Genomic DNA, 26,565 nt, shown 5'->3' on the forward strand with positions numbered 1-26,565 from the left:
CCCACCCACCGAGTCTCCTCCAAGACTCCAGAGAGCTGGTCTGTCGACTGCCTTTAATACCACCCCCCATTCTTACCCTGTCATTGTGCTGGCTTGTTTTTTGCCAAATTGACCGCCACAGTGACCGGGGTCTGGATTTAACGTACAAGGACCTGTCCTCCCTCGGGGTGTCAGATCTCCCCTGTGCAGAATGAGGGCTCACATGGGGTCACCACAGGTCCCTCTGCACTGTCCAGGTTGGGAGCCACTCGCTGCCACACGTGCAGCTTCGGTTCAAATTTAAAATAAAGCAAAAGTACAAGTTCAGTCTCTTGGTGGCACGCAGCGTATTTCAAGGGCTGAGTCTCCACCTTGTGAGGGGCAACCCACCTGCACCATCATGGAAACCTGCCCTGGCCAGCACTGCTCCCGACCCTGTGACGTAGCCAGAAACAGGCTGCCCTGGGCCCAGCGCGTGGGGGCATCTCCGGGCAGCAGGCCTCAACAGCCCAGGATGTTGTGGGCATGGGTTGCCCTGAGCTGGAAGGTCATGTCTAATTCCTGACTCGTCTTCGCCAAAATAAATTGTGTGACCTGATTGTGAGCGACTACCTATTGAAATGCAAATGGGAAGGAGAGAAGGTTCCGTAGGGCGTGGCCCCTTTGGATTAGGACCCTAGAATCCTGCCCTTTCCATACACCATTGGTGTCTGGGGATGAGGGAGACATTTTGAGACACAAGGATTCAGGATTTGGGTGCCATGCTGAAACAATTCAGAGGAGCTTTCTACACAAACAAAAGGATCCAGGGAAACAGCTTACGGGGACTGCTTTAGAAGCAGAAACAACAAGCTCCGAAACCAGCAAAACTTTCCTTAAAAATGTATCTAACGCGCTTATGGAGGCCTTTGCAACACAAGGACAGCTCGTAAAAAGATGAAAATGTGCCCGATGTGAGCGACCAGGGATCCAAGCCGCAAGGTTGGTATTCAGTCTGGGAGGCAAGAAAAAGGAAAGCTTACACCATTCACCTTGGTCTGGAAAAAGGAAGCAATAGAGTTTGTGGAAAAACACAAGTTTAAAGTTACACTAATAGAACAGAAATAAGTTATGAAATGTCCAACTCGCAGCTAGGGAAAAACAAACCAGAACCTCCAAGCAGAGGACACGGGGCAAAGGCTGAAGGGGGCGCTGCGGGTGGGTGGGCAGAGCAGGCAGGCGGGGTTGAATGCTCCCAGGTGGGAGGGGACAGGACAGCGCCAGCGCTGGAAGTGACACTATCAGAATGGGTCACAAATTGAAATCCAGCATCTGTTCCTTAAAAAAAAAAAAAGAAAAAAGTTATACAAAGCTTGAAGGGAAGGGGAAAGGTGTGCCAAATCCAGCACAATCCCAATCAAAATTCCATTTGGTTCTCTGAGAAACTCATTAAACTTGAACATTTATATGAAAGTAAAAAGACCCACATTGAACCTTGAAACTTTGAGAAAGTCAGTCAGCTTTGGAAAAACATGGAGGCAGGAGATTTCCTGCCAGATTCTGCAAGCTACAGACCCACAGTGAGGCCAGTCAGCCCAGCAGGCAGAGCAGGGGCCAGGTGGCAGCTGAAGTTCTCCCGACCGACCGACCGACCGACCCACCGTGGACGTGGACGTGGACACAGACGCAGACGCATCTCACCGCTCCCTGCAGGGCTGACCACAGGACGGCAAACCACAGTGTGAAAGGCAGAACAGAAGCTATGTGTGAGCTAGGAGTGGAGCAGAGCTTAAAACCCCGAAGCACAACACAGGACGAGGTGGAGTTGAGCTTGTTGACATAAAAGTGAAAATTCCTGTAAAACTGAGCACCTTGAATGGACACCCCCCCCCCCCCCATAGCAGACAGCAAGTGTGGGCAGTGTTCAAAACTGACCAGTGCCTAATATTTAGATGTAAAAAACTCCCACAAGTCACAGAAGATAGGAACCAGGACAGACACAGGCGCAGGTGGTCAGAGAAGCCAGCGAGCGGCCGCCACTGAAAGCGTAGGCGGGACCAGGGGGCATCATAGGTCATGGAAGTTAGGCCGTCAGGAAGCTCCGGGGGCGGTGGGGGCCGGAGGTGCTGGAGTGTCCGTTGTAGAGTCCCTTCCTGTCTGGCCCTTCGCACCTGAGCTCAACGGGAAACACGGTGCCTGAGCCACATAAAGTGCATGTGCAGGTTGGAGCTCGCTTTCTCTCTCTCTCTCTCCTTTCTTTTTTCTTAACTTTTTAAAACTGCAAAAGTAATACAACTTGAAAAACTTTCAAACCATAAGACATTGCAGAGAGAAAAAATTGAAAAGTACCCAGCACGTCTTCACATACGTGTCCTCCACCCATGCGTCCCCTCCAGCAGCCCCGTGGGGTCCGGCTGGGGCCGCCCTCTGCCCTCCTGCCTCCCACTCCTCCAGGGCCCTGAGCACTTCCCCAGTCCTGTCCTCACACAGGAATCCACTTCAGGATCCGTGTGGGGAGAGTTTGACCCCAGGCAGACACCTCAGTGCAGCCGCCCTCAGGCCCAGGCTGGCTCTGCGCGGCAGGAGGGAGAAAGCCTGGCCCGCAGGGGCTGGGCTCACTGTCCAAGGGCTTCCTGGGAGGGTGTGGGGGTCAGGCAGATGAGGGCACCGAGCAGAGCTGCCGTGCCTGGGGGCTGCAAGCGTGTGTGAATGGGCCCCAGGAGACAGGCCCAGAGCCACTGGGAGGAGGGCTGGGACCCCTCCCTGCAGTGAGCAGGGCTGTACCCCTTTCACGGAAGGGCCCTGAGCTGATGAGATATGCCTGAGGCCACCCGCAGGAAGTGTTAGAACCAGGTCTGCCACCTGGGTCCCCAGATGTGTTCGCTGGCACACCCCCAGTGGGGATGACGGAGCCCACACCTGTGGCCATCCAGCGAGTTCCGCCTGTCCCCACCTCCCCACAGTGGAGCAGATATGGGCCCTGAAGCCCTTCAGCAAAATAAGGGGAGAGAGATGAGCGCGTGGTTAGCTGGGGAGGACAGTGGCATTGGCATGAGGGCTGTGTGAAGGCGCTAGGAAAACGCTGGGCCTCTGTTTGCAGACTGAGCTCACACCCCCTTTCCAAACAAAGGCAGATCCTGTTCCAGGAGCCGGAGGCCTTGCCCTGGCCACTGTGCCAGGCGCCTCTCCTGCCGGCCCGTCTGCCGGGCGCGGCGAGGACTTGCAAGCCGTCACCGCCTGCACAGAGTCACCAGCACAAGGTCCCTCCTAGGTCTCTGCCCGCAGGACTGACCCACACTCGGCTGCCAGACCAAGCTGGAGCTGGGAGTTTGGCCATGACCTCGGAGGCCTGTTCCGGTAGCCTCTGTGCCAGGTAGGGACCGTTCTGCATTACATGGGCATGGGGAGGGGGGGAAGAGGATGCCAGGGGGCTGGTGGCACCCCAGCCCAGCAGAGCTCCATGTAGGCAGACGCTCCAGGGCTCGCCCTGGTGTCCTGAGACTGCGCACAGTGCCTGCTCCAGGCCCAAGGCAATGACAAGGCCAAGTGCTCAGCGAGCTTTGGGCAGAGCACCCCACCTGTGCAGCGGGTGGGGCTGTGCCCTCCATGCAGCAGCTTACCTGTGGGTCTCTGTGGCTGGGCCCCCACCTACCCACCACAGCAGGGACTCCTGCTGCCCTCCAGGGATACCCCACGACCCACACTGCTCTGGGGTTTCCCAGCCCTGGCCCAGGGACCATGTCACGATGTCATGAATGCTGGCTCCGGGCATCTGGAAGCTGGCAGAGGTCAGGAGGTGTGGGCTGCCATCCTGCCTGTCCAGACCTCAGGTGATGTGGAGTAGATGAACTGCCCCTGTGCTCGCTCCACCCTCCCAGCCTCCCAGCAATGTGGCCCTGGTGACATCCCTTAGGGCCACATTGGTTCTGCTGGATTAAGCCACCGGCCCCAGCTCAAATCAACCCCTTTCTGGCCACAGGTGTCCTCTCACCCTCTCTTTGCCGACCCTTCAACTGGGACAGTGGCAATCGTCCTTCTCACAGAGGGATGCAGAGGCCAGGGGGGAGGACACAGGGTCAGCATGGCCAGGCCAGCCTCCCACCAGGCCCAAGACTCCCAGGAGGAGCCAGGCCTGTCTGGATCTGTTAAAGGAAACAGCCTGGCCCCTGCAGGAAAGCAGAAGGAAGGCGCAGCTGTACTCCAAGGCCCCCGCCGACCTCCTCAGGCTGCCGCCCACACAGAGCGCGGGGATGAGGGCACTCAGGACAGAGGGACGGACGGGTGGCTCCCTCACCCTAGTCCCCTCCTGGGGCCAGAGGCCCAGTCTGGGGGGTCTTGCATAGCTCGGCCTGGTCCTGCCCGAGGCGCCAAGTCCCTGCCCTCCCCTGTGAGGTGGGCGTGCAGCAGGCTGTGCGAGGGGGTTTGGGGACCGGGTCTCACGTCCCCTCTCTACCCGTCCCCACCTGTCCTGGTGGGTGCAGGAGCGGGATGCTGCGGAGGCGGGTGCTGGACGAGGACACTGCTGTCCTGATCGACATGGCCCCCAGGCCAGAGAAGGGGGACTCCTATGGGAGCACAGCCAGACCCTCAGAGGTAACTCTCCACACTGTCCCTGGCCTGGGGGACAGAGGGCCCTCGGGGCAGCCCCTCCCCGGGCTCCAGGCCCCTAGTCTATGGTGGATTAACGGGGGTCCCTGAGCCCCCACCCCCGAGATGGACACAGGGACCAGGAGACGAAGGCCATGCACCTGCCCCGAGACTTCGGGGGCAGGCAATGCCCCCGTGACGTGATTTCCCACCTGCATTTCCCACGACCCCGAACCCTCAGCGGTTGCATGTCCCACCTGTGCCCTCCAGCTGCCTGGTGACAAGAAGAGGGAGGTGTCTGTAACATTCGTTCAGGTCACTGCCCGCCTCACTGGCCCCGGGATGTACAGAAACCCCTGGGGACAGTGAGGCAGAGGCAGGGGCATGGCCAGATCCTGCCAGCAGGGAGGGAGGAAAGGGGGATGCAGGGCTCCCGCTCCTGTCCCCAGGGGCCACACACACCCCGAGTGAGGCTGTCCCAGGCAGAGTCCTCTTCCCCGTCCTCCTGGACCCTGTGTCTGCCTCGAGGGGGCTACCCGCCCCACCCGACAGCTGAGAGTGGGCACAACACAGCTGTGACGAGCCTCCGGGGTGTGGGGGGCACAAGGTCTCACTCTCCTGGAGCAGGATCCCACCCTCTGGACGCCATCACTACCTCTGGCCCGTCCACAGGGCCACTTAGGGGCCAGTGCGGCTCCCCTCTAGCCCCGGAGGCCCACAGGCGTGGCGGGCACCCCTGGGTACAGGCCATGCTGCCCGCAAGCCTTGCCCACAGCCCTGGCCAGCTACTCACAGGCCGGTGAAGGCCCTCGGGAAGGCCGCAGGGGCACAGGACTGCCCCACCCCTGCATGTGCCTGTGAGCCCCCTGCCCACACCCAACAGCTGTGTCTTCCTCGACTCATCCTTCCGTGTCCCTGGGTGGTCTAGGGCAGGGTGGGGCAGGATGGGAGCAGGTCCTCACAGTCAGATGCTTTCCTTCCAGCCGGGTGGACACCAGGCGGCCGCCTGCAGGGCGGGGACCCCTGCCAATCCCCGGATCGGTGAGCCCCTCCCAGTATCTGCCAGCTGTGCCTGTGTTGGTCGTGGGGGTGGGTACACAGATGGGGCACCACAGGTGGCAGCAGGAGGACAGCAGGCCTCTGTAACCAGGCTGCCCCTCCCTCACCCAACACTGTCTCCTGAGCCAGCTCTGGGGCCAATCGCTGTGCTGGGAAATGGGGTGAAGGCCTCAGGGTGAGCAGAACACAGCCTGGGGTGACAGCAGGAAAGGGGGTGCCCTGCTGATGGGGTGGAGCTGGAGAGGGCTCTGGAGGGCAGAGAGGGCCCCCACTTCCCCCCTGCTCTGGCCTCAGGAAGCTCAGAGTCGTCTCAGACTTATCTCTTGTACCCCACACCCTTTCTACTTTCAAAATCGATCAGATCCACTTCTCACCCCACCCTCAGTGTTCCTTTCTGCCCCAAGCCCCCATCGTCTCCCCAGAGGAATCACGCACCTGGGCTCACAGCGCCCACCTGCCTGACCGTGCTGTCCAGACAGCACCAGAAACACCCTTACAGGAAGCAGACTCCCTAAGCTCACACCCATTAGGATGGCTGCTCTTTAATCAACGACAACAACAAAAAGAAAAAACAGAAGTGTGGGTGAGGAGGCGAGGAAATTCCCATGTGCGTTGCTGGGGGATGTGAAAAGATGCAGCCGATATGGAGAACAGCATGGCGGTTCCTCAAAAAATTAAACACAGAGTGACCATGTGGCCCAGTGACCCCACTTCTGGGGCTACACCCAAAGGAAGTGATGACCAGCATTTAGGTTGTTTCTGCTGGGGGCTGTTGTGGATAATGCTCAGTGAACACTCATGTGCACAGTTTGGCGTGGACGTAAGTGTGAGTGTGTCTCGGGTGTACACCTTTGAGTGGAATTGCTAGGTCATATGGTGACTAAATGTTTAACATTTTGAGGAACTGCCACACTGTTTTCCAAAGTGACTGCACTATTTTACAAACCACCAGCAATGTGCAAGGGTTCCAATTTATCCACATCCTGGTCAACACTTGTTATTGTCTGTCTTTTCATTGTAGCCGTCCTGATGGGTAAGGTGGCATCTCATTGTGGTTTGATTGCAGTTTCCTAATGACTAAGGCTATTGAGCATCTTTTCATGAGCTTGTTAGCCATTCGTGTATCTTCTTTAGAGAAATGTCTATTCAAAATCCTTGCCCATTTTAAAAATGTATTATTTGTTTTTTTATTGTTAAGTTGTAAAAGTTCTTTATACACTCTGGACACAAGTAAGTTTCTTATCAGATGTATGATTTGCAAATATATTCTTTTCTTCCATTCTCTGGGTTGCCTTTTCACTTTCCTGATGGTGTCCTATGAAGCATATGAGTTTTTAATGTTGATGAAGTCCGTCTTATCAATCTCTTTACTTGCTATGCCTTTGGTGTCATACCTCAGAAATCACTGCCTAAACCCAGTCATGAAGTTTTACAACTCTGCTTTCTCCTCAGAGTCTTACCATTTTAATTCTTATCCTTAGTTCTGTGATTTTTATCTGATGATCTTAACTCTACTTCAGTTAATTCTTCCATATAGTACGAAGCAGGAGTCCAAGTTCATTCCTTGACATGTGGCTATCCACTTCTCCCAGCACCATTTGCTGAAATCACTGTTCTTTTCCTATTAAATTGTGTTGGCCTCTTTGTAAAAAAAAAAACTGACCATAAGTATATGGGTTTATGTTCAGAATCTCAAATATATTCCATTGATCAATATGCCTATCATTGTGCTGGTATCACACTTCTTGACTATTCTAACTTTGTAGTAAGTTTTGAAATAAAAAAGCATGAGTCTTACAACTTTGTTTTTCTTTTTCAACACTGTTTGGCTATTCTGTGTCTCATGTATTTCTGCATGAACTTTAAACTTGTCAATTTCTGCAAAGGAAGGCAGCTGGGATTTTGATGGGGATTAAATCTATAGATCACTTTACTATCTAGACCAGGGGTGTCCAAACTGCGGCCCGCGGGTCAACTGCGGCCCGCAATCCATTTTTAATTGGCCCGCAGCAAATTCCAAAAATATATTTAGTTTACTTAAATAAACCAGGTGACAGAATACGTACTTCACCTCGAGTGAGTGGCCCGGCTGTTTGTGTATTTTACCGCATATGGCCCTTGGTGAAAAACGTTGAAAAAAGTTTGAACACCCTGAGTCTTCTTCACACGGGATTCATGCACAAAGGATGTCTTTGCTCTTCAATTTATTTCCACATTTGGTAGTTTTCAATGTATATTTCTTGCACATTTTTTGTTGTTGTTGTTCAATTTGTTCTTTTTTTTTTTTTTTTTTTTGATGCGGTTGTAAATGGAATTTATTTTTCCGTTTCATTGTTCATTGCTAGTGTATAGAAATGCAATTGATTTTTGTACATTGAGCTTGTATCTAGCAACCGTGCCAAGCCTGTTACTAGTTCTAATAGTTTTTATAGTGAATTCCTTTGGGTTTTCTACATACAAGATGGTGTCATCTGTAAATAGCTTTACTTTTACATTTGCCTACTTATTTCTCCTTTGTGGTATGTTCATTCCTTCTTGCACATCTGCACTTCCATCTGAGAGTATTTCCTTCAGCCTAACAAGCTTCCTTCAGTGTTTCCTGTAGAGCAGACGTGCTGGGACCACATCTCTCAGATTTTGTTTGTTGAGTAGGCCTTGCTTTATCCTTCATCTCTAAAGAACATTTCTGCTGGATAAAGAGTTCTAGTGTGTCGCATTTCCCCGAGCACTTTAAAGATGCTGTTCTATTGTCTCTTTTTTTTTTTTTTTAAGATTTTATTGGGGAAGGGGACAGGACTTTATTGGGGAACAGTGTGCACTTCCAGGACTTTTCTCCAAGTCAAGTTGTCCTTTCAATCTTAGTTGTGGAGGCCGCAGCTCAGTTCCAGGTCCAGTTGCTACTGCTAGTTGCAGGGGGCACAGCCCACCATCCCTGCGGGAGTTGAACCGGCAACCTTGTGGTTGAGAGGACACACTCCAACCTACTGAGCCATCCGGGAGCTCAGCTCAAGGTGCCGTGTTCAATTTTTAGTCGCAGGGAGCGCTGCCCACCATCCCTTGCGGGACTCGAGGAATTGAACTGGCAACCTTGTGGTTGAGAGAGCCCGTGCTCCAACCAACAATTGAGCCATCCGGGAGGCAGCTCAGCTCAAGGTGCCGTGTTCAATCTTAGTTGCAGGGGGCAGAGCCCACCATCCCTTGTGGGACTCGAGGAATTGAACTGGCAACCTTGTGGTTGAGAGCCCATTGGCCCATGTGGGAATCGAACCAGCAGCCTTCGGAGTTAGGAGCACGGAGCTCTAACCGCCTGGGCCACCAGGCCGGCCCCCTGTTCTTTTGTCTCTTGATTTCCATAGTTTCTGTTGAGAAATCTGGTATCTGTATTATTATTATTATTATTATTATTATTGTTCCATGAAAAATGAGCTTTTTTTTCTCTTACCACTATTACGATTTCTCTTTCTCGTTAGTGCACAGCAAAGATGTGCTGTCCATGATTTTCCTCGGTATAATTTCTTTATCTTGCTTGGGGACCACTGAGCTTTTTGAATCTTTGGGTTGATTTCTTTCATTAGATTTGGAAGTTCTTGACCATTTTTCTTCAAAGACTGCTTCTTTCCCACTCTCTCCTCCTGGTTCTCAAATGACAGTGTGCTGGTCCCTTTGACCATGCCCACACCCTGACTGTGCAGAGGAGTAGGCCATATCCAAGTGCTTGGCTCCAACTTCCCACCTAGAACCTGGGTGTCTGGCTGGAATGCTGGCAGCTCCTCCCTGGGCTGGCATCCCTGAGTTAGACCATCCTCCCTACCTCTGTCCCTGTTGGTTCCCAGCAGACTTTGTCCTTGTTTGGGAGGAAGACCTGACGCTGGCTCGCCAGCAGGACAATGCCAGCCGAGACAAGACAGACTTACACAGGGCCTGGAGGGAGACCTTTCTGGATAACCTTCGTGTGGCTGGGTTGCACGTAGACCAGGTACGTGGGGTTGGTTTTGGGCAGGGCGCTAGGCTCTGTATCTGCTCTGTAACCTATGACCTTGCCCCACAAGGCCTGAAAGCAGGACACCCAGAGACCTGGAACAAATCAAGCCCAGGGTTCTGCTGGATGCCGCACCCCTAAGTAAAATATCAAGCCCGTCTTAGCCACCAAGCTTACTCATAGAAGCCAGAGCCCTTTAGATTCACCTGAAATTCAGAAGCCATCCTCTCCAGTCATCTGTCCCACCTCCAACATTAACGCTTTTGTCTAGGTGTAACATTTGTAATTGGAACTCGTGTGCTTATAGAATCTAACAGCTAAAACATCTACATGTATCATGTCAGTTGTAATAGTTGGTCCCACTTCAAATGCTTTAAGCAGCAGCAGGGAACATGCGGAAGCAGAAAGAGCTGTGTGGATGTCGGGTGTGCAGTGAGGCAGGAGGGCAGTCGGTGGGCTTGGAGTAGTGGGGGATGGGGCCCAGAGCCCAGCTCTGGCTCCCTCTTGCCCTGCCCCCATCCCCTGGTCCCTCTACAGTCTCCTGCATTCTCTGCCCTCCGCTCCATCCCCCTTCCTCTATCTAGGAGAAGGCAGTGCCGACAGGTGCCCCCACCCCAGAGTAATCTACCCTGGGTTTTTATGTTACTCACATTCTCGTGTGTCTTTATCATCTGATCACCAATTTTCTGTTGCCAAACAATGCAGCGCGGTTTTGTCTGAACTTGATGGAATGGAGTCATGCTCAGCGTGATTCTCTCTGACATCAAGCTGTGCTGTTGGTGCCACTGCCACTGGGCCGTTGTCCCTGCATAGGGAGCGCCACTGTGTGACTCCGCTATGATTTACTGACCCACTCTGTGGAGGGACGCTTGACCTGCTCCCAGTTTGGGGCAGATTCTCGAGTGCATTGTGTCCCTGTGCCCCCGTGCAGAATTTCTCCTGCAAGCAGAGCTGCTGGCCCAGCTGTGTGTGTGGCCCCAACGTCTTCCCGAGTGGTGGTCTCCATGTACCCATGGCCAGCTGTGCAGGGCCCCCCGTGCTCTGTGTCTTCTCAACATTTGGCTTTGTCTGACTTAAATTTTTGCCCATCTGGGTGGTGTGTGTGGTAAAGTCTCACTGTCGTTTCAATTCAATTTACATTTTCCTGGATTCCTAAAGAGGTTGAGCATTTTTTGCATGTTTATGCGCTAGTTATGTTTCCAGTACCGCGAATTGCCTTTTCCCGTCTTTCGCTCTTTTTTCTGCAGGGTTGTTTACCTTTTTCTTATCACTGCATGGGCGCTCATGTGTTCTGGACACTAACTCTTTGTTGGGTGCATGTGGCAAGCATTGTCCTGCAGTCCAGCTGGCCCTTCACCGTCACTGCGGTGTCCTAGTTGGTTTTAGTCAGTGTGGACTCTCGCCCACCTTTTGTGCCTGTCACTTCCCATCCACCTTCGTGTTCGCACATTTCCCGCTTGTTGTATGGGGTGCACAGCTGCTTCCACTCGCTACTCACCTTACCTCATGCCGAGGCCACCGCTTGCCGCCCTCCCTTCCAGAGCTGCCCTGGTGTTGGTGAACACATATACGATGGGACTGGTGACAAGAGTTTGGCCTGCTCGTCAGTCTGGTGGCTAGGGGTGAAAAGACACCCCGTCTTATGGGAAAAGCTTATGGGACAGTGTGGCACATAGGAATGGCCAGATGAGTTTTCAAAACCTTCCTCCAGAATTAGGTGGCTTACCTTTCAGTGGGGGCACAGAGGGACAACTTGCAGGGGCAACACGGGGGCTTCCCTGACACATTGCCCGAAGTGCCTTCAATCTGCAGTCTGCATGACAGTTCCAGCTCTCAGCACACATGACAACCGCCTGGGGACGCCTGCAGCACTGATGCTGGGCCTGCCCCCGGGCGTCTCTTCCACTTGGCCCGAATGGGGCCTGGGAATTGCCATTTGGGGAACCCCAGATGGCGCTGATGTGGCAAGGGACAAGAACCTCTGGATTCAAGAGGAGGCCTTCGGGAAACAGGAGTATATTCAGTAGAGACACTTGACCATGGAACTAAAAGTCCCCATCTTGGGGCTCCAGGAGTGTGCGTGGACACACCTGTCATGTGTCCACACACACGCACACCCATGTGGACACAGTGATGCCCCCATATATTCACACACATGTGTGCACCCTGCCATGTGCACATACATAACATACATACACCCCCAGAGTTTGTCACAGGGCCAATCATTCCACATCTGAAAACCAAAAGTCGAATGTATTGCCTTTGGAGCAGCGCTGAGCACAGCAAGGCTCTGCCACAGGCTGTGGAGACAGCTTTGGGGGCCCTGGAGTGTGGTCCCCACCAGCCCCGCAGCCTAGTATCCTCTGTGGGCCTCTGATTGGCTGATGTCCAAACTGCCGAGTGGGCTTCCTGAGGCACCGACACAGAAGCAAGCTGTCACTTACCACCCAGGTTTAAGCCCAGAGCTGGTCAGTGGTCACCATGGCTTCAGAAACATCTGCCTTTCCCAGAATTGTGCACACGCACAGTTGTGGGCACACACACACACACACACACACACACACATTCATGCACATGTGTGTAAACATGAACACATCTGCAAATGTGCACACATGTACACACGCATACACCTGCAGGCTCTCATGAGCCCCTGGGTCCCCACAGCGTGATGTCCAGAACGAGGACAGCGCAGTGCATTACGTCCTCCTCAGTGCCCCCTGGGCTGTGCTCTGCTACTACGCAGAAGACCTGCGCCTGAAGCTGCCCCTGCAGGTACGGGGTGTGTGGGGTACAGGGATGGCCGGGCCCCAGGCCAGGGTTACTCATCACTGCACCCCATATGCTGGGTGCAGCTTCCAGTGCTGACAACCCTGGGGCTCCCCGCTTGGTGTCCTCGAGAGCCCCTCCCACCAACTATCACACTGAACCCCATAGGGGGTGGGGTGATGGCACCGCCCCCCATGGCAGGCTCAGCGGAAGTGGGGAAGGGGACAGTGTGTGCTGCAGCCATGGCTCTGAGATGGCCACCTGGGTCCCTGCAGGCCCAGACCCCCAGTGGGACGCCCACTGAGGGCCAGCACTGCAGGTGGGGAAGGGGCAGCCCCAGGCTGGGGGACACAAGGTGGAGGGGACAGCAGGTGACCTCAGGATGACATGCCTGCGCAGTCTTGTCACCTACAGACTCCCTATCCTCTTGTCCCTTCCTGACCTGCAGCCTCTGGGCCTCATGCTGACCAGCTGAGCAGCCCTGGGTGCTGCCTTGTTGCCCAGTTTCCAAACCCGCGAGCTCCACCCTGTGTAGCATCTGTCGCTCGGGTGGGAGGAACCCCTGACTGTTCCTTCCAGGAGTTGCCCAACCAGGCCTCCAACTGGTCAGCCGGCTTACTGCAGTGGCTGGGTGTCCCCAACATCCTGCTGGAAGACGTGCCCGACGTGCCGCCTGAGTACTACTCCTGCCAATTCAAAGTGAGCAAGCTGTCACGGTGAGAGCTTCACACGGTGCTGGCTGTCCCCAAACCTTCTCCTTCCCTGGTGCTTCTCAACTGGGGAACGTGAGTTGCAGGTGGGCAAGCTTTAGCGCATGTCCCCATCGGTCAGGCTAGGCAGGGCTTGCTGCGGGACAAATGTCCCCGCAACCTCAGTAGCTGCACACACAGGCCATTTCCTGTGTGTGTGGGCCCATGGTGGGTGGCAGGGTCCCTGCTCGTCACGGTCTCCCAGACCCAGGCATCTGGAAGCCCTCTCCCATCCCAGCTCTCCCCAGCTGCCGAGGCCAAAGATGGACGTGGTCGGTCCACGCTGGCTCCTGGAAGCGTCTCTCCCAGGGGCACGTGTCACACACTACGCCCAACCTGCAGACTTGGGGCTTGTCCAGGCACGGTGGGGACCCATGTGGGCACCCAGCACTGAAGCCTCCCACGTGGCCCACACTGAGCACACCCTTTCTGGGCTGGGGGCAGTTCAGCCTCGCTCACTCTTGTCCCACCCATGGGGCTTGTCAAGATTCTGGGGTCCAGGGAGGGCTTTCTGGCCAATGATCCCTCCCCCCAGGCCACGACCAGATACTGCGCACGAGGCCTTTGGTCCCACGCTCGCTCAGCACCCCAGGGGCTGTGTGGAAAGCCACTGGGCTCCTTGCTGAGCCTGGCGTTCCCACATCTCCCTGGCCTGTGCTGGTCTGGGGCGGGGGGTGTCTGTGCAGCTGGAAAACCCACTGTGACCTCCTGCCTCCAGAAAGGAAAAGGGAAGGACGGGAATTGAGCACGCTGGAGGGGGGGGAGGGGCGGGGTTTGTCCCTGTGCTCGCGGGGCGAAGGCGTGCGTGTGTGAGTGCGTGTGTGTGTGCGTGTGTGAGTGCGTGTGCACGTCCTGCCTGCGCGAGCTCTTCTGCGCCCCCGTACGCTCAGGTTCCTCGGGAGTGACAACCAGGACACGTTCTTCACCTGCACCAACAGGCACCAGATTGTAAGTGGGGGTCCCCACTGCAGTCCCCAAGCCCTGACCCGGCTCTGAGGAGCCTGCTGGCCCCAGGCCCCCGGGCCCAAGCCTGGGAGCAGAGGCCTCTGGGGACAAGGGCAGCTCTTCTGCCACCAGAGGGCCGAGGTCCCGGGCTGGAGACCTGGAGGCTGCCCTACCTCACTGCACACAGTTGGGGCCTTGCTCAGTGCCCCTTTGGGGATCCCCAGGGCCCGGAACGGATATCACGGTTATAGACCTGTGGGACAGGCAGCCACTGCCACTGGGCCCGTGGTCAAGGGAGCCCAGGGCCACAGCCGACCTGCAGATGCAGCGTCCCTGAGAAGGGTGGGCCAAGTGGGGCTGCTCTGGGAGGCCTGTCCCCTGCTGACCACCAGAGGGCTGTGGGAGGCTGTCCATGGGCTTAGCCCCGACCGGGGCCAGGATGTCTCCATCCCGCCATCACAGGCCAGGTGACCAGTGCCCTCCTTCTCCACTCCCAGATATTTGAGATCCTGGCCAAGACCCCCTACGGCCACGAGAAGAAAGGCCTGTTTGGGGTTGACCAGCTGCTGTCACAAGGCATCTTCAGGGCAGCCTTCCCCCTGCACGATGTGAGACATGGGGGCTGGAGGGCCTGGGCATGGGGTGAGCTCCTGGACAAGGGAGCCCTGCTGTCCACCCCCAGGGGATGCGGGGGGGGGGGTGAGCTCTGCCCCTGTGCGGGAGGCTGTGCTGGGGGTCAGCGACACACTTGCCATGTGACCAGACCACACTACAGCCTGTCAGAGACCATGGACAGCCAGATGCTGCCCTCCTGGCCACGTGACAGGCCTGGTGGCTGTCTGCCTGGGCGGCTTCCCTTGTGGCCAAGACAGTGAGGTCCCCTGTGGCTCTAAGAAAGCTGGGTAAACTGAGACAGTGGAGGGGCACTCACCGCGCCAGCTGCCATTGTACCCGGGCCCGTCAGCCTCACCACTGTCCTAACAAAATGTCTACCATGTGGTCTGGAGGCTGTTTACACACTGGACCCCCGTGGCCGCCCAGCAGGCCTCAGAGCTGCAGGAAGGGGCATGGGGGCCTGAGGCCGGCTGTGTGACGTGGGACAGCCCCTCCCTGTGCACCGTGAGGAAGCGCTGGGGAGCTTGCAGCCCTGCCCACCTCGTGCTGTGGTGGCATCGCTCATTCTGCCTCCGGCCAGAGCCCAGAACACACAGCCCCTGGCAGTCGGCCTCGCTTGCCCGCCAGCCCTGAGCCATAGAACCGCGGTCAGAAACAACACTTGCACCTGGGGCCACAGTCGCTGGCTCCTGCTGGGGCCCTTCCTCTGCCCTGACCTCAGACCCCAGGAGCCCTGGGGGGCTGAGGAGCTCAGCTCAGATGGCCCCTCCCCAGAGAGCGTTCCTAGGCCCTGGGGTCCCCAGTGTTACTCGGGGAGCAATCCTGAGTCCCAGGTTTGTCCACTTGTCTCTCACACTGGGCGCCACCTGGGTCTTGCCCCGCGCTGACACCCTCACAGCTAGAACAGGGACGGTAGGGGCGGGTCCCAGACCAGCCGAGAGTCTCCGCTCAGCGCTCCCGTTTCCCCAGGGCCCCTTCACGGCGCCCCCAGGGGGCCTGCGGGCCACGGGCCTCCGCCAGCGGCAAGTCCTGTTCCGGCACTGGGCCCATTGGCGTAAGTGGTACAAGTACCAGCCCCTGGACCATGTGCGCAGGTACTTCGGGGAGAAGGTGGCCCTGTACTTCGCCTGGCTCGGTGAGTCCTGCCCCTTGGGGCCCCCCGGCCCCCCCCAACTGGGTCTTCAGGGTCACAGTCTGCTTCTGGGCCCCCAAGAGGGGAGCCGAGCACAGGCCTTGGCCACCAGCATGCTGACCCTCCCAGGCCAACACAGCCACCAGCAGGATAAGACAGCTGAGCACTGTGACGGCTCTGGGGCCCTCCTGACGCCCCAGGGAGGGACTGAGAACCCCCCCGTCTACAGGCGTGGCCCCTCCTAACTCCAGCCCCCAGCATCTCTGCCCCAGATGTGGCCCATAAGGCCCTGGTCAACGTGGTGGGAGGTCCAAAGTCCACGGCAGGGGCCAGGAGTGGGGGCCTGCAGGGGACAATCCAGAGGACCATGCCCCTCCCAGCTTCCTCCCAGAAGCTCACTGTGGGTCCCTGGGGCACAAGCGTGGCTGTGCAGACCCCCATCCAGTGCTCAGCCCAGCACTGGGTACACAGGCCCATCCACATTGCTGACAGCTGACCCTGGGGTCTCCCCACTCGGGTCACTGGTGGCCGACACCGGGGTCCCCTCTGCAGGGTTCTACACATGCTGGCTCCTCCCAGCGGCAGTGGTGGGCACGCTGGTATTCCTGGTGGGCTGCTTCATGGCTTTCTCAGATATACCCACGTAAGTGCCCTCTCCCTTCAGCCCCTAGGCCTCGCCCTATGTCTTGGGGGTGGGGTGTGTGGTCAGGAGACCCCCCAGGTGCCACGCCCTGTGCAGAGTGGGAGTGGGGGTGAAGGTGAGCACGAAGCACACCCCTCCCCTCGTGGATGTCACAGAGGGCCCCGTGGACCTGACTGGAAGGATGACAGGTGGACAGGTGTGCTCCTGGGCTGATAGGTGGGCAGGTGTGTCCCTACGCTGACACGGGTGGGCAGGTGTGCTCCTGGCTGATTTTATTGGCACTCACCCTGGTTTCTTATAATAAATAAATAACTGGCTTGGGTTTTACCTTATTATGGAGGTGAAATTTCAAAAAGTGATCTCAAAAATTATAATTGCATATATTTTAAAGTAATGCTGGGCCTAGCAAAGGAGATGGTGGTGGGAGGGAGGGGGCAAGGGGTGGGCCTGACAGGGACGGCTGCCCCACACTCTGGCACCCCCCACCCCGCTCTGAAGGCAGGAGGTGTGCAGCAGCGCGGACAGCTTCGAGATGTGCCCACTCTGCCTCGATTGCCCCTTCTGGCTGCTTTCCAGCGCTTGTGCCCAGGTCCAGGTACACAGAGGGGGTGGGCGAGGTGAAGATGGCAGCTCCCCAGGTTCTCGCCCTGCCCTGCCTGGGAGCCCAGCTGTCCCCATTTAAGGCAGAGCCCTCTGTGTGTCACTTAAGCTCTGTAGCGATGTTCCCACCAGGGTTGGGGGTGTGACTGGCACCCACCTCTCAGCACTTGGCAGAGGGTCTGACGCAGTAGGTGTCCACAGTTGGCTCTTACTATCATCGTTATTGTGTGCGTAACTGACCAAGAGGGATCGCTGGAGGGCCCCCAAGGCAGGCAGACAGCTGAGCACAGTTTCCGGTGGGGGTGGGGGTGGGGGAGGCACCTTGGAGCCCTTGAGCTCCACTGGCCTGCACACCAACCCAGCACACTGTGAAGTGTGTCAGCTTTTCCAGGGGAACAGTGGCCTCGTGTCCTCACCTGCACCCCACACACACTGGGCCTGGAGCCCTCAGTGAAAAGTCGGACCCGTGGACCAGACATGCCTTTGACACACGCCTTCCTGGGCCCCCACCTTGTACCAGTGTCCTGTGCTGCTGTAACAGAGCACACAACTGGGGGACTTGAAACAAGAGAAATGTATGGCGTCTCCGTTCTGGAGACCAGAGTCACTGTTGAGGTGCCGGCAGAGCGGACCCCTCCTAGAGCCCTTTCCCTGCCTCACTCCTGCTCTCTAGTGGCTGCCAGGCGTCTGGAGGAGGTTGGCTAGTGGCTGCACCACGCTGGTCTCTGCCTCCATCTTCACGTGAACTTTCACTCCGTGCGCCTGTTTCCCTGTCACTTCTGTCATAGGATTTGTCCCTGGGCTCAGGGCCCCTGAGCTCAGCTACTGTCATCTGGAGGCCGTCACCTTAATGAGTCCTGCAAAGGCCCCTATTCCAAATAAGGTCACTTGCTGAGATTCCGGGTGGACATGTCTTTTGGCCACAATTCAATCCACTGCAGTCCACTCTCTGGCCTCTGAGAACTTCATGTCCATCCCACGTGCAACATGCATTCACCGCACATTCTCAAAGCATAGCATTAAGTCCAAAAGTCTCATTTAAGTGTCAGCAGCTCAGCAAGCCCTGCGTCTCACCTAAATCACCTGTCATGGAGGGTAACACTCTGGGCAACGTCCCCTGGGCACCAGGACACAAGGCACCTGCTTCCCAGCTGCACTGATGTGCAGAACTAGGACAGCACTGCTGTCCCCAGAAGGGGCGGGGGGGGGCGCAGGGGCCCCAGCAGCTGGGGCAGAGTCCTGCGCCTGACGTCCTGCTCTGCCCGCCGCAGGCCGGCCGGCTCTTTGACCACGAAGGCACCGTCTTCTTCAGTTCCTTTGTGGCTCTGTGGGCCGTGCTGTTCCTGGAGTACTGGAAGCGGAAAAGCGCCACGCTGGCCTACCGCTGGGGCTGCTCCGACTTCGAGGACATCGAGGTAGGTCCTCCCCAGACGGTGGTGGCCCCACCCTCACCCCGCGCGGCCGCCGCTAAGCACTGGCTCCCTTCCAGGAGAGGCCGCGGCCCCAGTTTGCCGCTTCGGCCCCCACGACTGCCCCGAACCCCATCACTGGCGTGGACGAGCCCTATTTCCCCAGGAGGAGCCGTGTGCACCGCGTGCTGGCTGGCTCTGTGGTGGTCGCCATGATGGTGAGGCCCCGTGCCCTCCCCGACCCTCCGTCACACCCCTTCCTCCTGAGCTGCGGGGGCAGCTTTTGTCCCCGTGCTCCCTTAGGCCCACAAGACCCTTGCTGTCCCCGGAAAGGCCTGGGCTCGGGGGAGGGGCCCAAACTCGCGGCCCGCCAGGGTGTCTGGGGTGTAAGAGCTGGGTGTGTGCTGGCCGGGGGGTTCGGGAAGGTTCCCCACAGATGCTGGCCTGGGGCAGCCTTCTAGCAGGGGGGCCAATCCCAGCACAGGGATGACCCCCCTTCCAAGATGCCAGGAGTCTCCAGTTTTGGCTGCTGAGGGGCCGTGGGGGGTAGGAGGCATGATTCCCCAGGACTTGGGGCCAAGAATAATCCACAATGGTGACCTTGACTTCCACCCTCTAATTCTAAATGACCTGCCTCCCCGTCCCCCCACTCCCCTCCCTGTCCCCCAACCACCACCAGGAAGAGACACGGGCACAGCTTGGTCTAGAGGTGGGAGCAGCGATGGAGCTGCTGTGGGGGCTGTGGCCTTAATGCCGGCCTCATGTACCCCGTCACTCCGAAGGTGGCCGTGGTGGTCATGTGCCTCGTGTCCATCATCCTGTACCGGGCCATCATGGCCATCCTGGTGTCTAGGTCGAACAACACCCTGCTGGCCGCCTGGGTGAGCCTCCAGCACCTGCCCCTGCTCGGGGGTGGCCCTGGGCCCCCCCCACCCACTCTGACGGCCACCTCCCATTAGGCATCGCGTATCGCCAGCCTCACGGGGTCCGTGGTCAACCTCGTCTTCATTCTCATCCTCTCCAAGCTCTACATGGCCCTGGCCCATGTCCTGACGAGATGGGGTAAGTGGCCAGGGCTGCTGGCTGGGGTCAGTGCCTTTCGTGCTGGTCTGCATGGTCCTGTATCTGAATGAGGCACAGATGGGGTGTCAGACCCTCCCTCCGGGGTCCCTAAACAGCTGTGAGCTGGGCCTGGGTGTGGGGACAGGAAGGCCCTCAGGGCACCCAGACCTCGTCCTGTTCCTGGGAGCATGCTGCCCGCCCCCCACCCCCCTGCACAGGACCCCTTGCAGCTGAGGTCCTGTGGGGCTGTGGGGCGTGGGGCCCTTGGCTGTGCCGGTTGGTCGGTAGGTCGGCCCAGTCTGATTGCCCCCCGGGGGACTGGCTGACAGCTCTCTACTTTCCGAAGTGTCTAAGGCGACTGCAGGTAGCTAGCTGCAGAGTAAGCTCCCTCTGCCTCCCTCCCTCTTCTCACACTCACCTCCCTCCCCTGACTGCCTCTCCCCCCCCCTTTCTCTACCCCCCCCCCCTATTTCCTAAGGATAAACGCTAATGAACCAATCCATTCATTCCACAAAATGCTTGTCTGTTAGTGGCCCTGGTCTAGGAACAGGATGGAAGGCTCAGTGCCCACTGAGGGAGAGTGATGAGGGTGGAGTGCTACAGAGAAAATGGGGGGCCTTCAGGTGGGCTGGTGTCCCAGGGAGGGGCTCCAGCTGAGGGGACACAGGGTCAGGGCCCTGGGGGAGCCACCAAGAGTGTTTCAGGCCTCGGGTGTCCCCCCTGCCTGAGCACCGCCTTCCCTTGAGCCCAGCCCTCAGATTGTCACCCCACCCTGCCCCTGGCTGCTCACCTGTGCCCCATTTCCATTCTTAGCATTGATATGGTTTATGGTCACGTGCCACAGCTCTTTCTCTACCAACATAACGTTTTTCAGGTGATTGTGAAATTGGAAATTCAGGAAAGACGCACTTTGCCTCCTCCCTGGGTGGGTGGGCGATCCTAAGGGGTGGGGCAGCCAGGCTCCGTTCAGGACCAGGGAGCCTCTCTGTGGTAGAAATGCACCGGACGCAGACCAGGTTCGAGGACGCCTTCACCCTCAAGGTCTTCATCTTCCAGTTCGTCAACTTCTACTCCTCGCCCATCTACATTGCCTTCTTCAAGGGCAGGTGGGTGCACAGCCCTCGCCGGCCCTGCCCCTGGCCCCCCGGCCCTGTGTGGGCTCCAGGTCCACCTTGAGGTCCTGAAGGCCTGGTGTGGGCACAGCGACGGACGGGAAGCAGCTCCTTACTCGTGGCCTGGGGACCTCATTTCCTCTAGGTTTGTGGGGTACCCGGGCAGCTACCACAGCTTGTTTGGGGTCCGCAACGAGGAGGTGAGTGTGCGGCAGACGACGTCACAGGCCGTGCCGGGGCCGCCGGTCCTGCCACCATGACCTCCAATAGCCGTCGTTTGTGGCAGCTCGTGCCACCGCCACTTCCCCCAGGGCTGCCACACCACCTCTTCACACCACTTCCTCAGACCCCTCACCAGAGCAGCCACCCACAAAACACCCACAGTCCGTGTCCATATGTATCACCCTTTCCCTACTCTAACCCGATTCACACCTGAGCCAGTGTCACTGCCCAGATCTCAGCTGGGGACACAGGCTGGTGACTCTCACGGGGCTCAGTGCCCCACGCCTGCAGGCAACTGAATGTAGGGTCACCGCTGTGGGCACCTGGGCTTGGCCCTGTCCTGACCATCAGAGACACTGTAGAAACCCCTCAAAATTGTCCCCGTGCGTCTGGCTCCTCATTGGCTGAGAGCCTCACATGTTCTGAAGCCAAGGGCACAGGTGGCACTGCTGGGTGAGGCTGGGACAGTCCCCAGGTGGCCTCACCCCAAAGACCCTCCTCTCTGACAAAGAGGCCTCCCTCCTTCTCACATCAGGTTTGTGACTGTGGCCGCCCCCAAGACACACCCTCCACTTTCACCTGTCAGGGGAGGGGCTCCTCAAGGAGCAGCAACTGGGATCCCCACTCAGGCGCTGTATCAGTCAGGTGGCTTTCAGTCATCAGCGGGAAAAGATCCCAGCTCAAACCGGCTAAAGCAAGAAAGGGTGTTTGTGCTGAAAACGGCTAGGGGGCCTTGCATCAGGTGTTCAAACAATGCTACACTGCTGTCAGGCAGGTTCCCCAACCACCTGGGGGCTGACACCCCAACAGCATGGGCCGACACCCCCATGCAACATACGCTGTCCCAGGAGCTCCCCGAGAGCCCTGGGCCCACCTCTCACTGGCTTGAATGGGTCAGTGACTCCTGGGGCGCTTTAGCCTGGAGCTACAGGCTAAAGTCATCCCCATGTCACCCCACGTGGGGTCCCTAAAGGAAAACAGCATTGCCCCCGGTCGTTCCCACGCACAATCCACCAGTTAGTCTGGGGGGGAGGGGGCAACTATGAGGAGCTTGGGCCTGGGGGGAGGGTCTGTGCAGTCCGCAAGGTGCCCATGGCATGTCTGAGAGGCAGGTGAGGGCATCGCGGGGTCACCTTTGAGGCACAGAGAAGGATGGGTGGACCTGAGGCTGGTCCCTCCCTGAGCTGACCTCGAGCCCTGTTGCTGTAGTGTGCTGCCGGAGGCTGCCTCGTCGAGCTGGCTCAGGAGCTACTGGTCATCATGGTGGGCAAGCAGGTCATCAACAACGTGCAGGAGATCCTTGTCCCGTGAGTCTCCCCCACCCTGCCCAGGGCAGTGTCCAGGGACCGCGGAACTGGCAGCGTGTGGGCCTGCAGCCCCCAGACTAGCCCCAGCCTGCAGAAGAAGGGCCCTCCTAGACCTGGACGCCTCGTCTGCAGAGAGGGGAGGGTCAGCCCTGGGCCATCTGCCCCATGGGCTCTGTGACACCACATCCGTTGCTGCACGGGCCACCTTTGGTGGGAGCAGGAAGCGTGGATTCCAGGGCCCTGCCCATGTCAGCCCCTCCTGTCTGTATCTGCAGCTGCTCCAGCCTCCAAGGCAGCACAGAGGGAGGAGCCGGGGAGGCCCCAGGCCTCAGGGGCCCTGACCACTAGGGTCCCATCTCCCCAGTGCTACTTCCAGTGGCCCCCATCCAGGCTACTGGGCCCCCTTCCCAGGCCAGAGCCCTTGCAATGGACTGCCCGAGGCTGGACCCAACCCGGACACCTTCCCACCTCCCCACTGCATATCTGATCTCCGACAGCATGGATTCCCATGGAGTCCCATGAACTGTAGCTGTGGGACCTCGGCCAACGCACATCCCTTCTGGGTGCAGCCCTGCATCTCAGGGCAGTCAGTGCTATGAAGCTGAATTCAAGATCACAAGGGCGGGGCTGGATAAGTGACAGCAAAGCCATGCGCACATGTGCCTCACATGACAATGCCACACACTCATGCCCCACGCATGAGACATGCACACACGTGCCCTATGTAGTCACATGTACATGTGCCCCCACGTATGATAGTCACAAGCACATGTACCTATGTATGACAAAGCACACGCACACATGCCTCACGTGTGACAAAGCCACACACATGACTTCATGCAGGACAAAGCCAGGACAAACGTACCCAACGTATGACAAAGCCACACGCACACGTGCTCCCCTGAAGCAGTCTTCATCTGCTCCCTCCCAACTTCGACACAGCTCTTGGCACCACTTTGCAATTCCCCGGGGGAAATCCATGCTCCCCCAAGCTTCCAGGAGCAGTGCTGGCTTTCCCGAGGGTGCTGCAGGGGAGCTGGGGAAGGGGTTGCCCCCAGGACAGTGTTCTGCAAGGCCTCACCCCGCTGTGCCTACCCAGGGCCCCAGACCCTCTCCTGCCCTTTAACTGCAGAGCAACCCAGCTTGGAAGAGCAAGAGCCATTTCCCTGGGTGTCCCATCTCTAGGAAGCTGAAGGGCTGGTGGCAGAAGTTCCGGCTTCGCTCTAAGAGGAAGGTGGGGGCTTTGACAGCGGCCGGCCAGGCACCCTGGGAGGCAGACTACGAGCTCCTGCCCTGTGAGGGCCTGTTTGATGAGTACCTCGAAATGGGTAGGTGCCACTCGGCGCCTCCAGCTTCAGCATTCCTGTCCACATCTCCCTTGAAACGTGATGTGGGGGTGTGGTGGGGACAGAGGGGCCCTGGTGGAGCCAGGCCTGCAAAGGATCCTGGAAGGAACTGTGGGGGCAGAGTGGGGAGCACCCGGGAAAGGTTGGCTGAGGATGGGAAAGGCCAGCACCCTGGGCACAGGGGTTGGGAAGAGGACCTGGGGCAGTTGATGGGGCCCACCTTGAGTGGCCATAATCTCCCCACTCCCTGGAAAGCATCCACGAGGAAAGAAGCCTGGTGCTCAGGAGAGCAGGTGCAGGATTGGTGACAATGGCACTGGAGAGTGAGGCTGCACCTGGGAGGCCACCAGCCTCAGGTGTCCTGATCACTGGGGGACCATCTGGGAGTTGACTCTCCAGAAATTTTCTCAATGCCAGGTGGTGGCCCGTGCCTGCAGCTCATTCCTGGCATGGGGTGGTGTGCCTTTTGAGGCCAGCATCAGTATCTAATGTAGGTGTGGGTCCCTGCAGCCCAGGGTCTTGTTCTGAGATCATGGAGCTCTTGTAATGAAAAGTGCTATCTCTGAGCCAAACATGTCACTCTGAGTTCTTCCAGCAAAAGGGGTGACAGTAGTGGTATCGGTCCGTGGATAAGAGAGGTTCACATGCGTTTTCGTGATAGAGTGTAAGTGGGGTTGACCCTTTGTGTCCTACTCCACTGGGCAACAGGCGATGGGACCCGATGCTCTCCTTGGTAATTTTAGGAAGACCCAGGAAACCTTTTAAGGAGTCATTGCAGAGCGCCCCCGAGGGGTGAATGGGGAAGACAACCCTAAAATCAGAGGCAGGTTTCTGCTCCCCCTCCTGCCATGAGCCCACAGGGTGGGCCGAGCCCTGGGACGGAGAGTTATAACCCCTGACCTCAGAGTGCCTGAGAGGCCCATGACACGCAGGCAGCTCTGCGTGTGCAGTCAGGGAGGCTTCCTGGGGGAGGAAGCCCTGGGGCTGGGACTTCAGGACGCGCAAGAGCAGGAGGAGCAACAGTGGCCGGGCAGGGGGTGTCCCAGGGTCTCCCAGCGGCGCGTAGTGAAGGGTTCAAGGCGGGCAGGGGCACGGTGGCGGCGGGTCCAGCGGTGACCCCCGCATCCGCAGTGCTGCAGTTCGGTTTCGTCACCATCTTCGTGGCCGCCTGCCCGCTGGCGCCGCTCTTCGCGCTGCTCAACAACTGGGTAGAAATCCGCCTGGACGCGCGCAAGTTCGTGTGCGAGCGCCGGCGCCCGGTGGCTCAGCGTGCGCAGGACGTCGGCATCTGGTTCCCCATCCTGGCGGGCATCACGCACCTGGCCGTCATCAGCAACGTGAGCGCGGAGCGAGCCGGGGGCGGGGGCGGAGGGAGGCGCGCGGCCCCGCTGACCGCCCCGCTGACCGCCCCGCTGACCCCCCGCTGACCCCCCGCTGACCGCCCCGCTGACCCCCCGCTGACCGCCCCGCTGACCCCCCCGCTGACCGCCCCGCTGACCGCCCGCTGACCCCCCCGCTGACCGCCCCGCTGACCGCCCCGCTGACCCCCCCGCTGACCGCCCCGCTGACCGCCCCGCTGACCCCCCGCTGACCGCCCCGCTGACCCCCCGCTGACCCCCCCGATGACCCCCCGCTGACCGCCCCGCTGACCCTCCGCTGACCGCCCCGCTGACCGCCCCGCTGACCGCCCCGCTGACCCCCCCGCTGACCCCCCGCTGACCGCCCCGCTGACCCCCCGCTGACCGCCCCGCTGACCGCCCCGCTGACCGCCCCGCTGACCGCCCCGCTGACCCCCCGCTGACCGCCCCGCTGACCGCCCCGCGACCAGGCCTTCCTGCTGGCCTTCTCGTCCGACTTCCTGCCGCGCGCCTACTACCGGTGGACCCGCGCCGGCGACCTGCGCGGCTTCGTCAATTTCACGCTGGCGCACGCGCCGCCCGCCTTCGCCGCGGAGCACAACCGCACGTGCAGGTGAGGGGCGGGGACCGGGGAGCTCACGGGTGGGCGCCGTGCCCTGCGTTTCCTGCCTGGGAGCCCGAAGGTCAACACCCTCCTCCCACGCACGCGCGCGCGCACGGCTGCAGGGCTCAGGAGGGCACTGGGGCGCGCAGTGTGACCACCACTCCCCCTCCTTTCCTGGGGAGGTTTCGTTGACCTGCACCTACGCGGGGTTAGGGCGCCGCCAACATAACTGCAGTCCGGCCTCCGCACAAGGGGACTCCGAACTGCCGGTGACCCTTGAACAACGCGGGTCCCGCTCATACGGGGATTTTTGAGTTTTTGAAACCATGTTGTTCAACGGGCACCTTCTGGTTAGTTCCACCTTTTCTATTTCGTCTTGAGTCAATTTTGGCAAATTTTTTGCGTACAGAAATCTATTTCAGCTAAGCTTTAAAATGTGTTGACACAAATTTATTCATAATATTCTCTTATGATTTTAAGCTCGCATGTTTTTGTAGTTATGGCCCCATTTTCATTCCAGATATAGTTTAGGTCTTTACTCTTAAAAATCAAACTTTTGGAGTTGAAACCTTAACTCGTTCTGTTCCAGTTTCCAGTTTTTCTTGGGTTTTAATAAACAAATTCATGTCTATCCCCTTACTTGAATATACCCCTTAAAAGTCTCCTTCCATTAGTGTTGATAATATATCTACTATCCTTCACTTCTAAATACTTCGTAACTTCAATTGTGATTTTCCTATTTATCCATGAATTATTTAGGAGAGTAAGTTCCCAAACACATGGATTTGCTTGCTTTTATTGAATTCGTTGACATACACTATTGTTAGTTTAAGGTGTACAACATAGTGATTCAATATTTTTATACACTGTAAGCCTAGTTACCACGTGTCACCATGCAAAGGTATTACAATATTGACCATATTCCCTAGGCTGGACATTACATCCCAGGACTTATTTTATAACTGGAATTTTGTACCTCTTACTCCCCTTCATTTATTTTGCCCGTCTTACCACCCATCTCTCCTCTGGCAACCATCAGTTTGTTCTTTGTACCTATGAGTCTGTTTCCATTTTGTTTGCTCATTTGCTTTTTAGATTTCAGATATAAGTGA

At 57.8% G+C, this 26,565-nt stretch overlaps 1 protein-coding gene across 1 annotated transcript in view; it reads left to right on the forward strand.

Annotated features, from left to right (window-relative positions):
• Positions 1-3,124: 3,124 nt before the first annotated feature.
• Positions 3,125-26,565, forward strand: part of ANO7 (anoctamin 7) — a 28,311-nt gene continuing 4,870 nt past the window's right edge. The window contains exons 1-21 of the mRNA XM_019711668.3: positions 3,125-3,331; positions 4,440-4,551; positions 5,529-5,586; positions 9,438-9,580; positions 12,248-12,355; positions 12,929-13,065; positions 13,989-14,046; positions 14,541-14,651; positions 15,628-15,793; positions 16,343-16,433; positions 16,932-17,028; positions 18,305-18,448; positions 18,523-18,660; positions 19,225-19,323; positions 19,402-19,504; positions 20,499-20,610; positions 20,762-20,816; positions 22,048-22,145; positions 23,331-23,473; positions 24,623-24,828; positions 25,320-25,462. Of these exons, the coding sequence (XP_019567227.3) occupies positions 3,294-3,331; positions 4,440-4,551; positions 5,529-5,586; positions 9,438-9,580; positions 12,248-12,355; positions 12,929-13,065; positions 13,989-14,046; positions 14,541-14,651; positions 15,628-15,793; positions 16,343-16,433; positions 16,932-17,028; positions 18,305-18,448; positions 18,523-18,660; positions 19,225-19,323; positions 19,402-19,504; positions 20,499-20,610; positions 20,762-20,816; positions 22,048-22,145; positions 23,331-23,473; positions 24,623-24,828; positions 25,320-25,462 (2,360 nt within the window). The 5' untranslated portion in view covers positions 3,125-3,293. The remainder of the gene's footprint in view (positions 3,332-4,439; positions 4,552-5,528; positions 5,587-9,437; positions 9,581-12,247; positions 12,356-12,928; positions 13,066-13,988; positions 14,047-14,540; positions 14,652-15,627; positions 15,794-16,342; positions 16,434-16,931; positions 17,029-18,304; positions 18,449-18,522; positions 18,661-19,224; positions 19,324-19,401; positions 19,505-20,498; positions 20,611-20,761; positions 20,817-22,047; positions 22,146-23,330; positions 23,474-24,622; positions 24,829-25,319; positions 25,463-26,565) is intronic.

The sequence above is a fragment of the Rhinolophus sinicus genome, chromosome 17 (assembly GCF_057876585.1).
Source record: "Rhinolophus sinicus isolate RSI-liver-muscle chromosome 17, RSI-T2T, whole genome shotgun sequence".
NCBI classification, from domain to species: Eukaryota; Metazoa; Chordata; class Mammalia; order Chiroptera; family Rhinolophidae; genus Rhinolophus; species Rhinolophus sinicus.